The following is an 18,215-nucleotide window of genomic DNA, read 5'->3' as shown; positions in this document are numbered from 1 at the left end:
ACACACACACACACGCACAGGCACACGCACACGCACACACACAAAGTCAGAACTGGTGCATTTGTAACTGCTGAGATTAAAATGCTCTGGAACTGGGGCTGTGGTATAATTGGCAAAGGGTGTGGTGGTTTGAATAAAAATGGCTCCAATAGGCTCACAGGGAGTGGCACTATTAGGAGGTGTGTCCTTGCTAGAGTAGGTGTGGCCTTGTTGGAGTAGGTGTGGCCTTGTTGGAAGAAGTGTATCACTGGTGGTGGGCTTTGGGATTTCAAAAGCTCAAGCCAGGCATAGTGCATAGTGCTATCCTCTTTCTGTTGTCTGCCACCCCAGATGTAGAACTCTCAGCTACCTCTCCAGTACCATGTCTGCCTGTGTGCAGCTATGCTTCCCGCCATGATGACAATGAATTAAACCTCTGAACTATAAGCCAGGCCAGATTGACAGTTTCCTTTGTAAGAGATGCTCTGGTTGGACCCGAGCAAGTGGGGCCGGAGCGAGCAAACCAGAGCAAGCAGAGGCCCTGAGTTCAATTCCCAGCAACTACATGATGGCTCCCAACCATCTGTACAGCTATAGTGTGCTCATATACATAAAGTGAATAAATTTTTAAAAAAAGAGTTGTTCTGGTCACTGTGTCTCTTCACAGCAATACAACCCTAACTAAGACAACGCGCTTCCCTTGCAAGCAGGAGAGCATGAGTCCTATCATCAACACTGGCGGATAAAACTATGCATGCTGACTGTGTAATTCCAGTGCTGGGAAGGTGGAGACAGAGGGTACGTGGGGCTTGTTGGCCAGCCTGGCCAGCCTATCAGTGGGCCCACGTCCCAGGGAGAGACTCACTCTCAAAACAAGGTGGATGGCTTTTGAGGAATGATACCCCAGGTTGACCTCTGGTCTTTTTCTACATATACATATACGTATACGTATACACATACATATATATGCATATGTACACACACACATATATATATATATATATATGGAGAGAGATGCATATACAAATGTACATAGCATGCACACAAATTATAAGAAAATGAAAAGGCAAACCATAGACTGAGAACAATATTTACAAATACACTGCTTGGACCTGAAAGGTGTAGAGTGAAGGATTTCATTTAGTTAACCCCAGGCCAGAACTGGCAAAAGCCCTCTACAAAAATGGGGACTGAAAAAGGAGACAGGGGTGCATAGAAAGGTGTGGGGTGCATAGGAAGGTGTGGGGTGCATAGAAGCTGTAGGGTGCATAGGAAAGTTTTAGGGGTACATAGGAAGGTTACGGGTGCATAGGAAGGTATAGGAATGCAAGAAAGGTGTAGGGGTGCATAGGAAGGTATAGGGGTGCATAGGAAGGTGTAGATGTGCATAGGAAGGTATAGGAATGCAAGGAAGGTGTAGGGGTGCATAAGAAGGTGTAGGGGTGCATAGGGAAGGTGTAGGGGTTGCACAAGAAGGTGTAGGGGTTGCATAGGAAGGTGTAGGGGTGCATAAGAAGGTGTAGGGGTTGCATAGGAAGGTGTAGATGTGCATAGGAAGGTATAGGAATGCAAGGAAGGTGTAGGGGTGCATAAGAAGGTGTAGGGGTGCATAGGGAAGGTGTAGGGGTTGCACAAGAAGGTGTAGGGGTTGCATAGGAAGGTGTAGGGGTGCATAAGAAGGTGTAGGGGTTGCATAGGAAGGTGTAAGGGTGAATAGGAAGGTGTAGGGGTGCATAGGAAGGTGTAGGGGTTGCATAAGAAGGTTTAGGGGTGCATAGGAAGGTATAGGGGTGCATAGGAAATTGTGCAAGAAAAGCAAGTCAGTAAAGATGCTCAAATAATAATGCCTCAATATGCACGGAACAGAGATTATCAACCAAGGAGAAATCATTAAGTCTGCAGTCACAAAGTTAGCGCTCAGCTTTCAGTAATGGATGGATGAACAAACATGTCACTTGAACAGCCGTGACCAGCAGAACCTCACTCTTTGTTCAGTGGAGTTATTATTATCCTAGAAGAGTCATTAAAGTTGATCGTAAAGAAACTCTAGGCCAGTTTCAAAGGGTTTGAGAGCCATAAAAACTGTCCTGAACACAGAGCAGTTACGTCAGAAATCAATATAAAAATAACAGAAAACTCCTGAATATGTGTACTAAATGATCTGTGGGTCAGGAAAAAAAAAATCAAGATGTAACTATCTTTATCTTTTTACCTGAAGACAACGAAAAACACCACATTTCAAATCTGGTGTGATAGAGTTAAAGCTGACTCTAAAGAAATTTCCAAACATAAATGCACCAATCAGAAAATCATACAGGCTGAGCTGAGTGTGGTGGTGCACACCTTTAATCTCAGCACTCAGGAGGCAGAGGCAGGTGGATCTCTGAGTTTGAGGCCTGCCTGGTCTACAAAGTGAGTTTCAGGACAGCCAGGGCTATACAGAGAAACTCTGTCTTGAAAAGCAACAAACAAAAAACAAAAAAGAGAAAATAATAAAGGCAAAAAACATTGATTTAAAGCTGAATGTGATGTCACATGCCTGTAGCCCCAACACTTGGGAGTTGGAATGGCTGGAAAATACGGACTTGATATGCATCCTTGGCTACAGAAATTCCAGGACAGGTGAGATATATGAGACATTGTCTTAAGAAACCAAATCCAAACAAACAAACAAACAAACAAACAAACAAACAAAAACCAATGATTTAAGCATATATCTCAGCAAGCTGGAAAGAACATGGTAAATGTAAACTCAAAGAAACTATTAGAGAAGAGGAGACAGACATTAATGAAATATTTTCTTCTTTAAAAAATTATTTAATTATTTTTAATGTGCATTGGTGTTCTGCTTGCATGTCTGTCTATATGAGAATGTCAGATCCCCTGGAACTGGAATTATAGACAGTTGTAAGCTACCATGTAGGTGCTGGGAGTTGAACCCCAGGTCCTTTGGAAGAACAGCCAGTGCTCTTAACTACTGAGCCATCTCCCCAGCCCATGAAACATTTTCAATACAGTAAATCAGACTGACCAAACCAAAAGCTTAAGACTGGTAAAATTAATAACTCATTCATGATATTTACTGATTAAAAAGATGAAGTGGGTGGAGAGATAGCTCAGTGGTTAAGAGCACATACTGATAAGTTCGGTTCTCAGTATCCACGTCAGGCGGCTCATGATTGCCAGATATGTTAGTGTCTCTGGCCTCTGCTGGGACCTGCATTCATAAACACATACAGACCCAAAGATAAAATTAAAAATAAAATATAAAAGACATTTTTTTAAAAAAAGATGAAAGGCATAAAAAATAACAAGACAAGAGAACTCCTTGGATACTTAAAAACTAAGAAATGTGAGTTAAAATTTCTGGAAAGCAGAGAGAAGAGAGATACTGAACCTATATTAAATATTCTACAGGCCAAATTACTAAATATGGAGAGTTAAAAAGTTGCAGACCGGAGTGTAAATATCTTGGGCTATTTTAGTCCTATGAATGCCATTTGTTAGCCCACGTTGGTCTGACTTTACATCTTTGAGATTATCAAGGCTCTAAAATGTGTTCTTCATGGACCACTAGCCCCCGTTAATCTAAATCTACAAACATCATCAGGTGTCATTTGAAACCTGTGGCAGTTTTCCTGGTTTGCTGTCACCTGTGGCCCAACCAATGTATTTTTGCAAACACCTCAACATAAGTTGAGGTTCACACTCGTAAGAGTGTGTTTTGTAACAAGCCATATTTCATGTAGCTGTGGTCCACAGTTGGACATGGAATTTGAGTTCATCTAAATCTATATCGCTGTCTATGGTCACTCACATTTGGCTCCAGAATAAACTCTCTCTTGTCCCTCTGGGGTGAGGGCTGTGTTTCAGTACTGAGGTAACTATGCACTTCACGTTAGTAAACTTGGAAATTTAGACAAAACCACCAAATGCCTTGAAAAATACAAAGAGAAGGCGGAAGGACTATGCTAACGCAGAGGGCAAATCTGAGTTTGAAACTCTCACATTAGGACACCCCAAGCCTGGTGCACTGAGGAAGATGCTGTTCACCCTTCATCCTCAACACTTGCTAGAAGGAGAGGCATGCCCGTGACCTGCCATGTCTGTGGCGCCTGGATCCTGCAAGAAAATGAGACCATGAATGATAAGCTCAAGCCTAAAGCTGAGCAAACCCAGGTCTCATGTAAAGAAGCAGTTACCACCTCAGGGGCCACCTGTGGCTGGGCTTGAAAGTCAATGTTGCCATGAAGCACATGAAGAGAAGAAAGAGAAGCCACACCACAGATAAAGGGATGGTGATACACAAACAAAACAGAAACATCACTAAGGAAAATTCCCTTTCTCTCAGGCTTAGTAGACACAGTGGGCCATTAATGAAATCCCAATGGCTAGTTCTGTGTAGATATGGACACACTGTTACCAGGGGCTTGGAGAGGTTCTGCCAAGGTTAAGAACGCTTGCTACTCTTAGTGTTCAGTTTCAGTATGCATTATCCTGTGACTCACAACTGCCTGTAACTCCAGTTCCAACGCCCTCTTCTAGCCTCTGCCAACTGCATTCATGTGCACAAACTCACACACACACACAATTTTAAAACTTTAAAGAGAAATCATTACTATAAATAAATTTCCATTCAGGCTTAAATATCTTGGCTCTGTAGCAAACACAGAACCTGGCTCCAATCCTGGTGTTTTGGTTTCTTTTTTTTTATGGTTACTTTTCCTGTTGCTATGGTGAAATACCCCCAACAAAAAGAACTTAAGGGATGGAGGAAGTGTTCATTTTGGCTCTCACTTCCAGGGTACAGAGCATCATGGTGAGCTGAGCACATTGCATGTGACGGCAAGCAGAGAGTGGCAAATGCTGGCATTCATCCAGCTGTCTCATTTTACCATATAGTTCAGGATCCAAGCTTAGGGAATGACGCCGCCCTCTCTTCCCGTGTTTCTTCCTTCCTTCCTTCCTTCCTTCCTTCCTTCCTTCCTTCCTTCCTTCCTTCCTTCCTCCCTCCCTCCCTCCCTCCCTCCCTCCCTCCCTCCCTTCCTTCCTTCCTTCCTTCCTTCCTTCCTTCCCTTTCTCCTCCTCCTTCTCTCTCTTCCTTCTCATCTTTTTTTAAAGGAAATATATATATATATATATATATCTTTATATCTATATATATTACCAGATAACCTGAGGTAAACTGACACTCCCTTGCAAGAATGTGCAGAGGCTAACCCAAGCTAAGTATTCCCCTCAATTGTGCCTGAAGACTTGCCTCTTAGGTGACTTCAGATCACGTCAAGATGACAACCAATACTAACCACTGGTTTCCAATTGTCAACCCTTTTCCCTGCCAGAAAGGACAAAGTCACTCACTGGAGGAATGGAGTCAGGAGAAGCTGACTACCAGTGATTTCAGATATCTTGGGGACATTTAAAGACCCGAACGCAGATTGAGGAGATGGCTCAGTTGGCAAAGCGCCTGCCACCCAGCACGAGGACTGCGATTAAGATCCCCATTATTGATGTAAAAAGCACGGTTTGGTCATGCATATCTGTAATCCTGACTGGGAGGGATGGAAACAGGCAGGTCTGGAACTTGCTTGTTAGCTAATTGCCAGTCTAGCCAATGGGTGATGTCTGGATGCACCAAGAGTTCTGGCTGCAGAGATAAAAAAGGGAATGAGAAACATTCATGCTCATCTTTCTCCCAATCCCAGGGAAAGAGGGCGGTGAATGATGCAAAAGTCACACAACACTGACCTCTGACCTTAATGTGCATACTCTATGCACGTGCATACACACACGTGCACACACATACTCACAATGCACATATGCACACACAGAAATCCCCAAAGAATCTACGGACACACTAGTAAAACTAATGACTTCTTTAAAAGACTACCAGGATCCAGCAACAAGGCACAGAGGCAGTGTGGAGATGATACCCACACAGGCCTGTTAGTTTCTGTCAACTTGACACAAACTAGAGTCACTTGGGGAGAAGGAACCTCAACTCTGTCAGATTGGCCTGTAGACAAGTCTGTGGGAGTATTTTCTAGTTGCTTTAAAAAGATACGTGTCTGAGGGTTTTGCTTGCATGTATGTCTATACACAACACAGTGTGTATGTGCAGTGCCAAGAGAGGCCAGAAGATGGCGCTGATTTCCCCCAACACTGGAGTTTAAAATGGTTGTTACTCTTAATTGCCAAGCCCTCTCTCCATGTTAGAGGCATTTTTCAGGTTGATGTTTGAGGTAGGAGGGCTCATCCCATTCTGTGGTGCCAAATGTGGTTAGGAGGTCTTGGGCTGTGTAAGAAAAGCAGGCTGAGCAAGCCATGGAAAGCAAGCCAGTAAGCAGGATCCCTCCATGGTCTCTTGCTTCAGCTCCTGACTCTAGGTTGTTACCTTGCTGTTCTTACCTTGGCGTTCCTGGTCAATGGACTGTAACCACTAAGGTTACATTTCAAGTTACTTTTAGTCAAGTATTTTATAATAGTGATAGAAAACAAACTAAGGCGGAAATTGGTACCAGGAATGTAGGGATGTTACTATTGGACCTGACGGTGTAGCTTTTGGAGGTGGAGGATTGTGGAATGTTGGGTGAGAGTGTTCAGGGTTTATTGATCTATTGGCAATTTGAAAGAGAAATCTAAGTGCAAACAACACAGGTTTGGCTTGTGAAGTTTCAGAGGGAAGCAAAGTCTATCAGAGATGTTCATGTGACATTTTTAATTTTTTTGAGATAAGATCGCTCTACCTAGCCCTGGCTGTTTTGGAACTCACCATGTAGACCAGGCTACTCTTAAACTTACAGAGATTTGTCTGCCTCTGTCTTGCAAGTGGTGAAATTAAAGCAAGTGCTACCATGCCTAAGTCAGCTAGCTAAAAGTATTTAAAATCAAGAATCTGGTTTCTTGAGTTTTGTTGCAGGATGATAGAAAAGAATCTATTTGCATTCACATGCAGACATCCAGATAGACCATCACCATTTGTTAAAGATGTTTCCTTTTTTTACATTGTGTAATTTGGACTTCTTTGTCAAAAATCAAGTGTCCGTGGGTATGTGAATTCACTTCTGGATCTTCGATTCAATTCCACAGATCAATCTATTTGATTTTATACCAGTCCCATCGGGTTTTATTACTATTGCTCTGTAGTACAGCTTGAGATCATGGATGGCGTCACCTCCAGAAGATTTTTTTTATTGTTCAGGATTGTTTTATCTACCCTGGGTTTATTGTTTTTCCATATGAAGTTTAGTGTTGTTCTTTCAAGATTTGGAAAGAATTGTGTTGGAATTTTGGTGGGAACTGCATTGAATCTGTATATTGCTTTTAGTAAGAGGGCCATTTTTATTATGTTAATCCTATTGCTCCATGAGCATGGGAGGTCTTTCCTTTTTCTGATGTCTTCTTCAATTCCCTTTCTTCAAAGACCTGAAGTTCTTGTCATACAGGTGGTTTACTTGTTTGTTTAGAGTTACAACTAGATATTTGATATTATTTGTGGCTATTGTGAAAGGTGTTGTTTCCCTGATTTTTTTCCCAGTCTGTTTATTATAGTATATAGGGGGCTACTGATTTTTTTTTAGTTGACTTTGTATCTATCCAGCTACTTCACTGAAGGTGTTTATCAGCTGTGGATCAAAGACCTCAGCATAAAATTACATACACTAAACCTGATAGAAGAGAAAGTGGGGAATAGCCTTGAACACATTGACACAGGAGATAACTTCCTGAATAGAATACCAATCACACAGGCACTAAGATCAACAATAAGTAGGACCTCATGAAACTGAAAAGCTTTTGTAAGGCAAAGGACACCATCTAAAGGACAAATACGCCAGCCTACAGATTGGGAAAAGATCTTCACAAACCCCCACATCTAATAGGGGGCTGATATCCAATATCATATTCATATATATATATATATATCACAACAATCCAAATAATTTAATTTAAAAATGGGGTCTAGATCTAAACAGAGAATTGAGGAATCTCTAATGACCAAGAAGTACTTAAAGAAATGCTCAACATCGTAAGCCACCAGGGAAATGCAAATCGAATTGACTCTGAGATGTCACCTTACACCAGTCAGGATGGCTAAGATCAAAACCTCAAGCGACAGCTCATGCTGGTGAGGATATGCAGCAATGGGAACACTCCTCCACTGCTGGTGGGATTGCAAACTTGTCCGGCCACTTTGGAAATCAATATCAGTTTCTCAGAAAATTGGGAATTGATCTACCTCCAGACCCAGCGATACCATTCTTGGGCATCTATTCAAAAGAAGCTCCACGCCCCCCCCCCAAGGAAACCTTGTTCATGGCAGCTTTATTTGTAACAGCCAGAAACTGGAAACAACCGAGATGCCCTCAGCCAAAGCATGGATAAAGAAAATGTGCTACATCCACACAAGGGAGTACTATATCATGAAATTTACAGGCAAATGGATGGAACTAGAAAAGATCATCCTGAGAAAGGTAACCCGGGCCCCAGAAAGACAAACATGGTATGCACTCACTTATAAGTGGATATTAGCTGTAAAGTAAAGGAGAACCCTGCTACAAGTCACAGACCCGAAGAAACTAAGTAACAAGGAGCACTCAAGGCGGGGTGGATGAATCTCACTGAGAAGGAAAAATAGAAAAGACATGGTGGGGGATGGGAGTGGGCATGGGTAGGAAGAGAGTGTGGGGATGGAAACAGGAGGAATCAAGTGGGGAGGAAATGGGGGGGGGAAATGACAGGATGAGGGAGGGGATACTGATGGAAACAGGAGAAATAAGATAGGGGGAAGACAGTGAGAGACACAGAGAGAGAGAGAGACAGAGACAGAGAACTGAGAGAGACAACTGGAATTAGGGGAGGCATCTCTGAGATGAGCTAGAAACTTAGGACAATGGGAACTCCCATGAATCTGTGAGGGTGACCCTTATCTAAGACTCCTAGCAATGGGGATAAGGATCCTGAATGGGCCAAACTCCTGTAACCAGGCAAGGATTTCATTGGAGGGACTGGGACACCAACCCAGCCACAAAACCTTCAACCTAAAATTTGTTCTGCCTACAAAGACATGCCGGAGTAAAGGTGCAGAAGTTGTGGGAGTGGCCAAGTCCAGTTTGAGACGCATGCCATGAGAGGGAACCCACCCTTGTACACGGCTAACGATATTCTGCTAGACGTGTACCCAGGAGCCTAGCATAAAGGCATTCAGAGAGGCTTCACTCAATCACTGAGGGACCCACAACCAAACATTAAGCGGAGCCTGGGGAATCCTGTGGAAGATGTGGAGGAAGGCTTGTTAGAGCCGGAGGGGTCAAGGACACCATAAGAAAACCCAAAGAATCAACTAACCTGGGTCCATAGGGGCTCACAGAGACTGAACCGTCAACCAGGGAGCAGGCGTGGGACTGACCTAGGCCCTCTCTGCACAGATGTTACAGTTGTGCGGCTTGGTCTTTATGTAGGTCTCTTAACAGAGGGAGCAGAGGATGTTTCTGCCTCTGTTGTCTGTCCCTCTACTGGGCTGCCCCGTCTAGCCTCAACAGAAGGTATGCTTGATCTCACTGCAACTTGATGTGCCAGGGCTAGTTGATATACATTGGAGGCCTCCCCTTTTCTGAAGAGAAATGGAGGAGGAGTAGGGTGGGGGTGGGGAGAAAGGACTGGGAGGAGAGGGGGAAGGGGAAACTGTGGTTGGGATATATAATTAATCAATCAATCAATTAAAAAGATAGAGAAAATAATTTGATTTCTGGCAATCTGGAGCTGAAGACTCTGCTATGATTAACAGGAGACCGAGCACCACTTTAGTGAGAACTTTGCTTTACTGGAACAGTGGATGAGGGTTGGCTGGGGGCTTAAAAACATCTACGACTAATAAGACCAACACTGTCGAGGTAAAATCTGGGAAGATTTTCCTCAGGATTACTCCAAGGTCGCAGCTCAAGCTGGCAGTTGAGCTTGGTAACGCGCAGGAGTTTCTCACATGGTACTAGTGCTGAAGTCATGAAGGGTCATGGAGAACAGCTGAGATGGGGCACTGTGTGACAAGATTGAAATCACCCTGAAGAAAGGCCAGGAGAGGCTGCTGGTGAGGCACAGCTTTAGTTTCAGTGGAGACCCAGTATATTGGAGATATTAGAACTATGGAATGACCACCAAGGATGACAACAGAGAGTGGGCGAGAGATGCAGAGACTCAGAGTCAAACACTACTTGGAGCCAGGGGAAACCTGTAGGAGATAGGAAGAAAAGGTTGTAGGAGCCAGAGGGGTCCAGGACACGGCAAGAACACAGCCCACAGGATCAACTATGCAGGGCTCATAGGGGCTGACAGAGACTGAAGCAATAAACAGACGTAGGTCCCACGCAATGGGTCTGACCTAGGTCCCGTGCATTTGACTTATGGTTGTATAGCTTGTGGAACTCCCAACAATGGGAGTGTGGGGGCGTCTCTGACTCTTTCTACACTTGGGACCCTATTCCTCCTACTGGGTTGCCTTGTCCAGCCTTGCTATGAAGGTCTGTGCCCAGTCTTCTTGCATCTTGGTAGACTGTGTTTGGGGAATATCCCTGAGAGAACCGATGTTTGTTTGTTTTTCTTTTGTAGGGAAACAGGAGGACCTGATCTGGGGGAGAGGACTAGAGGAAGGGAGGGCGGGGAAACTGGTTGAGATGTAATGTATACAGTGAGCCTGTACACACTCAAAGCACCCAGCAAAGCCCAGTTGAGGCAACAACTGTCCCCTTCAGATCCAGGGCCCAGCTGAGGGTAAGAGGAACAGAACTACCACAAGAAGGCAGAACGGAACCAAGTTCAACATGAGGCTCCCCACTGATCAAGGATGTCCTGGGTAGAGAGTCCACACTTTGAAAGCCCAGATAGGAAGATGGGCCATAGAAGAGGAAAGACCATTAAAAGAGAAGAACAGTGTGTGTAGTCAAGCAGATTCAGATATGAACAAACCAGCTGTAAAGTTATTTTGAGGGAAGCCAGGGTGATACAAGCATATTGTAGGATTAGGTTTTTATTAAGGAATTATTGTAAATTTTGTGAAAGTAGAAAAAATATTTGGTCATATAAAAATGTCCATATATACATGTGTGTGTATAATTTATAATTTGCATACTAAAGACAAAAGGGAAACATTTTTATAACACTAAAAATAGGCATAGTGGGCCAGGCAGTGGTGGCACATGCCTTTAATCCCAGCACTCGGGAGGCAGAGGCAGGCAGATTTCTGAGTTCGAGGCCAGCCTGGTCTACAGAGTGAGTTCCAGGACAGCCAGGGCTACACAGAAACCCTGTCTCAATAAACCAAAAAACAAAACAAAACAAAATAGGCATAGTGGATAGATGACTGCTTACAGCCAATTGTAACTGCAGTTCTAGAGGGCCCGGTGCCCTCTGGCCTCTGTAGGCACTGCAACGCATTTGGTGCTCATATATACACACACAGGCAAAAACACAAATACACTAGACAATGTTACTCTCGACTTTAACCAGAAGAGCCGCTCTTGTCGGTGAATAGTGGCGAAGGTAGACTTGTGCTCAAAGTGCTGTTAGGTGACAGTTGATGGCTCAGTCAGCAAATGACACTTACACCTGTCCCAAGGCTCGGGGAACACTGTGGAAAAGGATTTCTTGCCATCTCCGGGCAAGACAACAATCACAAACTCACACCAGATTGGGTTGCCAGAGTGGGTCTGTGAACAGTCAGGGACAGGGTCTGGTGGCCCCACACCTCGCAGATGAACTATTGGCTGAGGGTACATTCTGAGAGATGGGGGGTTCTTTCCCTCAGTTGTCTATGCACTGGTGAGCCCACCGGACTCCAGTGAGTGACTCAGCCAATCTGGCTGAACTTAGTGGAATGCAGAATACATCAAGAGACATGAATCTGGGAAAGGGACATATAGGGGGCGGAGAATTGATAGGGGATAAAGGAGGAGGAGAGAGTAATCAGAAAGCATTCTGTATATTTATGAGATTATCAATAAGCTTAGTAAAGATAAATTGTTAGGACAATATTACCGTTCTAAATGTATGTCCACCTCATAGTAGCGCTTCGGATAGAAATACAAGCCGACAGAAGCGAAGCCATAGCTGTACTGGGGCATTTGAATCTGCTTCTTTTGGGAAATGAAGGATTAAACAAAGGAGCAGCACAAGACAGCAGTTTGGATGACATGATGAACGGCCACACTCCTAAACACAGAGAAACCCAAGACCCAACCTCCAAGCCCCACCACACCCAGCAAAGCTTACGGCAATGTAGATCGAGAGATGCCTACATTTGTCACACATGCTGCTGGGTGTCTGGTCACTCGCAGTGTCTCTCTTAGGGCTGTGTGTCTAAGGCCTGGCTTCCTTTCTGATCTCCCTTTCTCTGCCTCCTGACACTGTCACCCAGGATGGACTGAGTCCTCTTAAACCTTGAGCCAAAATCAATAATTCCTCCTTTAAGTTGACTAGTTAGAGATTTTGTCACAGTAATGATAAAACACAGAGGTTGAATTTCCTGCCAATGACTGAAACCAAACCAGGAGTATATAAAAACAAGTAGAATTTTCCTAAGTGCTCCAGAACTCGTGGCACATTAGGACAAATTAAATGTTCATTTGAAAATAATATAAATGAAATCATAATTAAAAAAAAGTATCAAAGCATTACAGTGCAGGTCAAGTAGTGACCCGAGGGAAATCCGTAGGCTGTTAAATACAGATTTCACCAAAGAAAGCATATTAAAAGTTATCTTCAAGTCAGCCCAAGAGGGAAGAAAGAAAACGATCCACTCAAGGAGGTTGGAGGAAAGGAAAGGATAAGTTAGGAGCAAAATTCGGTGAAGTGAAAAGTATTCTAGGGCTGGAGAGATGGCTTAGCGGTAAAGAGCATGACTGCTCTACCAGAGGTCAGTAGTTCAAATCCCAGCAACTATATGGTGGCTCACGATCATCTGTAATGAAATCTGATGCCCCCTCCTGGTGTGTCTGAAGAGAGCAACAGTGTACTCACATAAAATAAATGAATAAATCTTTCAAATGAGAGAGAGAGAGAGAGAGTATTCTAGATAAAACTAGCACAAGCAAGATCTGGTATAGGAAGCATTGGGAGCAGCGCCGGCGCTTCAGCTCAGTGGGCAGGCACCTGCCAAGCACATTCGACTCTGAGTTGGCTCCCAATCCTGAGGAGAATCAAAAGGAAAGGAGAGGAAGAAGGAAAAGAAAGTTTTAAACAGGTGAACTTTGACCTAGGCAAATTAAGAAGAAACACCTAAGACAAATTAGCAACATCGAGAATGAGAGGGAGCTATTGCTACTGGCTGTGAATGTTAAGATATTAATACACTCATATCATTATTATATTAGTAGTATATACATGCCAACAACGAGGCAGCACATACAAAATGGAGATTTCCTTTGATATACACATGGAAACGAATATCAGAGAAACATAAATCCCAGATCAGCCTATTTCCATTCAAGACATTAATTCCATAACTAGAATATTATCCCAAATGAAAACTCAAGGTGTAGATGGCATCCGTAAGTTAGTCTATCCAAATATTTAAGGGAAATTTTTTATATAAACCAGGAAGATAAATTGTTAACACCAACACCTGACAAAGACATTACAAGGAAGGGATAGTGCTCACTCGTCTCTCTCATAACGACGACACAAGCCCTAACAGATACATTCATAATTAAATCTACTGACAGGGAGAAATGAAAACAAAACCAAAACACTGCCAAATGGAGTTTATCCCCCAATGCAGAGCTGGATAGTGTCTGGGAGGCTGTCAGCACAATCCATCATATTAATATATAAATTAACACCATAACTTAACAGATGCAGAAAAAACATACCATAACAGCTGGTAATTGTTAATATTAAACAACTTAAAAGCAGAGGCTGGAGAGAGAGCTCAGTGATTGAGAGTGTTTGCTGCTCAGTCAGGAGGACCAGAGTTCATATTCTAGTGCGCATGTTACAAGGCATCTCACAAATGCCTGTAATCTGAGCTCTGAGGGATAGGATGCCTTCTGCCTTCTACACACACACACACACACACACACACACACACACGCATACCATACACACTTGAAAAACTTTTTTAAATTTCCAGACAAGGTTTCTCTGTGTAGCCTAGGCTGGTCTCAAACTCACAGAGATCCACCTGGTAGTGCCTACATTTATTTAGAGAGAGAATCTCGTGTGCACTATGTGGAAGCATCACCTGTCAATAAAAAGCTTTGGCATGAAATAGGAGGTAGGATGTCCCGGCAGGAAGAGAGGATTTGGGAATAGAGTCGGGCATAGGAAAGGCTCACCTCTAACACTGATGGAGACGGTTGGCCACATAAAACTGAGACAAGGTAACCGGCCATGTGGCACTCTCAGAATAGAATAAATGGGTTAGTTAAATTACAAGCCAGCTGGGGGACAAGCTTTGGCTTTGGCATTTATTCATGAAGCATTAAGTTCTCAGAGTTGTTATTTCAGGAATTTGGGCATGGGTGAAAAAGGCACTGGTTACATTTAATCCCAGCACTGGAGAGGCAGATACACACACACACACACACACACACACACACACAGAGGAAAACAAAATAAAAAAGCCACCTATAGCAGCAGTTAAAAACATCAAGAGTATAACACACACACACACACACACACAAACAGAGGAAAACAAAATAAAAATAGCCACCTATAGCAGCAGCTAAAACCATCAAGTGTATAGGAGTAAATCTAGTAAAAGACTACTGTACACTTGCACAACGAAAACTAGGAACCACTGCAGAGAAGCACTGGAGAGTTAAATGTTCCTTTCTTCCAAAGATTTAATGTTAAGATGTTAACTGACCCATAAATTCAGCACAAATAATGACAACCTTGGTAGAATATATGTGTGTATGTATATATGTTTGTGTGTATGTATGTATGTATGTATGTATGTATGTGTTTGTGTGTATGTGTATGAATCTGTTAATCAGGTCCTAAATTTAACACAGAAGTGCAAAAGTCCAAGAAAATCTAGGCAACCTTGAAGGACAACTTCTGAGTTTTGAATTTTATAATTAAAATATAGATGAAATGAAATGAAAATTGTAATGAAAACTGACATGGAAGAAGAATGAGCAGAAAGAACAGGACAGCCGAATAAATAGGCCCTGCCCCCCACCCCCCAGACCTAACACCTCTTTGACTCCAAAGAAACAGGCAGCAAGAGTCACTGAAACCTCTCAAAGCAAAGCAAAACAAAGCAAAAGGTGTCACTTTCTGCAAGGAAGTGGGTAGAATCTTTAAGATAGAAGGGCTCCTTATATATGAAAAGATCAGTAAGTGGGCCTCCTTAACACCAGAAATTCGCATGCTGTGCATTGTGATGTATTCCTTCGTGTCAGCACTTGAGAGGCAGAGACTGGTGGATCTATATGAGTTCAAAACTATCTGGTCTACAGCGTGAGTTTTGGGCCAGTCAGGATATATAGTGCACACCCCTTAATCCCAGCACTGGAGAGGCAGAGGTAGGTGGATATTTGTGAGTTCCAGGCCAGTCTGGTCTATATAGAGAGTTCCAGGATAGTCAGAGCTACATGGTGACATCTTGTCTCAAAGGGGTGGTGGAGGCGGTGCACATCTTTAATCCCAGTACTAGCGAGTCAGAGGGAGGTAGATCTCTGAGTTTGGGGCCAGCCTGGTCTACATAGCGAGTTCCAAGACAGCCAGGACTACACAGAGAAACCCTGTCTTGAAAACCCAACCAACTAACCAACCAAACAAACAAACAGGAAAAGGAAGAAAAACAAAATCAATCAACCAACCAACTAAACCCCTAGAAATCAATCAACCAACCAACCCCCAGCCACAGATCCTCGAGAGTATGTCTGACACAATGATCTGACACAGAGCTGGTATCCAGAATGAACAAGAAACACCTGAAAACCAGTAAGACTCGTTTTTAATAATGGCCAAGATGTGGAATAACATTTCCCCATCATGAATGTAAGAGAACGACCAATAAAAGCCCTAGAGAGACTGGCAGCACCTACCAGACTGATCTTAAAGGCCAAGGCAATGCCAGCTGTGTGGCCAGTGGGGAGTGCCCCGGCTGGTAAGCCTGGATTATATCTTCTCTTTTTTTCCCAGACAGGGTTTTTCTGTGTAACAGAGCCCTGGCTGCCCGGACTGGCTCTGTAGACCAGGCTCGCCTCGTATTCACAGAGGATCATCTTGCCTCTCCTTCTGGAGTGCTGGGATTAAAGGTGTGTTCCACCATCCCAGGCCCTGAACTATATCTTCTAAAACGAAATGTGTACCCATCTATGACCATGATTTTACTTATATTTAGGTATTTGTCAGTGGATATGACCCGTGTCTGAAGGGCAAGTTCAGTACCCCACTAGGATAAAAAGCTTTACCCTGTACTACCACAACAGTCTCACAGAACCAACACAGGAGCCCAGAGGGCAACTGAATCTGGACCTCCTCCATTATTCCCCCCCCACCCGCCCCCACGCCTGCTCCTTTGAGTAAGCCTGCCGAAAATGTGGAACAAGAAAGATACAGACTATTTTCTTCTTTGTGATCTCCATCTGACAAAGTGGAAGACAGCTTCTTCCTCTCGCCGTTCTCCATGCTCGCCTCTCGTAGCTGGTTCTTTTGGCCCCCAACCCCTGTTGACAAAGATTTAGAGTTCAGACATACCCAGGGAGGCAAGGGTGGGGTTCGGAGGACCCGGGTGTGGGAGGGAGGTCTGAAAGGAGGGTTTGGGGTTGGGGGACACGACATGAGTGGGAAACTTGAGTTGTGAGAAGTCAGATGAGAAGAAAGGTCAGTGGGAGACAGATGAGATGAAGTAGTTAGGGTAGAGGGACAACTCGGGGGGTAAGGAAGTAAGTATGGGGTTGAAGAGATAGACTTGGGCCAGAGTTAGGGAAGTCCAAGAGGGGCATCCAGCCTGGAGAGGAATACAGGTCTGGAGCTAAGAAGGAGAGGTCGAGGCAGGGAGACAGGACACAAATTGGGGCGCAGGTTTAGGGTCAGAAAGGTGAGGCCGTTGCGAAGTTTGGAGGGAAGTGGGGAGGTGAGGGAAAGAAGGTTGAACAGGCGTGGTGGGGTGAAAGTGGAGGGATAAGGTGGGAAAGTTCTGTGATTCTAAGGATCGAGGTCTGGGATTCCAATCGGAGGGGGCGGGGCGGGGTTCCGAGTACGGCGTAGGAGGGGGACCTGGGCACTAGCGAGGGCAGGCGTGGCGCGTCTGAGGGCAGGCAGTGCTCACCTGGGACCCGCCCTAAAGCGCGTGCTGCTGTGGCCGAGCGGCGGGCAGAGCGGCCAGGCGTCTTGCGGTTGCCCAGGGCAACCGGCCTCGCCTGCACGATGCATTGTGCAGACCCCTGGCGCTGGTAGCGGGGTTTTCGGCGTGCTAAGCGGCGCCCCATTCGGGGTGTGGGGCTTCGTGGACGCACAGGCGGCAGAGGCTGCGGAGGGCTGCGTGAAAGAGGAGTCCGCTGGCAGCAGCGGCGCACAGGGGACACCCGAGACGCAGTCCGAACGCAGTTGCTGGCACTCACACTGAGCTTTGGTTCTAGATCCAGTCCCATGTTACGGTCCAAGGAGCGGCCAGGGCTTGGGCGGGGGTGGAGTCGGGGGTGAGAGCGGGGACTAGGTCCCCCGACGGAGCAGGCCATGCGTCAGGATTAGTCCTTAAGTGCCTGCGACCGACCCTCGCCTGGGTCATGTGCTCCTGCTCCACATCTCCCACGCACCTGTCAGGGTCACACAGACAACCCAAGCCCTCAGACTACACCAAGTCACAAAGACTATGGGTCACACCCTGCCCCACCCTCGGCTTCCTCCCTCCTGGCTCCCTTGTTGACCACGAGAAGCCTCCACTTAGGCCTGAGGTGGGGATGGATGGAGTCCGAGGGTCCTTCCAGGCAGGTGTTCTCCCCTTGCCAGCTGAGCGTCTACTGAGGTCAGGGTAGGCAGAGTAAGCCTTCTGTGCGCAGAGGAACGTAGAGTGGTCCTGGTAGCTAGGCTTATTAGTGGGATACTTGTGCTGTGCCCTTCCAGGCTGTCCCTTCTCGACAGCCAGTGCCACTTGCCATCTAGGCCTTTTCCAGGTTAGTTCCTGTGATCGTCCAGTGTTTGTGCCTATGTGGGTGGTACCTTGGGTTGTCTTGAGGAAGGCCCCTCACCCTGTCAGAGTTGTCCGCTGTTTTAAAGCGCAAACTTCAGCA

The 18,215-nt window shown here is 44.9% G+C and overlaps 1 protein-coding gene across 2 annotated transcripts in view; it reads right to left on the bottom strand.

Moving 5' to 3' along the window:
* Ttll8 (tubulin tyrosine ligase like 8) overlaps positions 1-17,716 on the bottom strand; it is a 66,182-nt gene extending 48,466 nt beyond the window's left edge. For both annotated transcript variants that reach the window (XM_021184001.3, XM_021183999.2), the window contains exons 1-2: positions 17,255-17,716; positions 16,545-16,649 (exon numbers count right to left, since the gene is read on the bottom strand). In XM_021184001.3, the coding sequence (XP_021039660.1) occupies positions 16,545-16,649; positions 17,255-17,663 (514 nt within the window). In that variant the 5' untranslated portion in view covers positions 17,664-17,716. The remainder of the gene's footprint in view (positions 1-16,544; positions 16,650-17,254) is intronic.
* Between the last annotated feature and the right edge of the window lie 499 nt (positions 17,717-18,215).

This window comes from Mus caroli, unplaced genomic scaffold (assembly GCF_978045245.1).
Source record: "Mus caroli unplaced genomic scaffold, Mus_caroli_1 scaffold_16, whole genome shotgun sequence".
In the NCBI taxonomy this organism is placed as follows: Eukaryota; Metazoa; Chordata; class Mammalia; order Rodentia; family Muridae; genus Mus; species Mus caroli.
The sequence above is the reverse complement of the archived record's forward strand: the minus strand, read 5'-3'. Positions and strand labels throughout refer to the sequence as shown.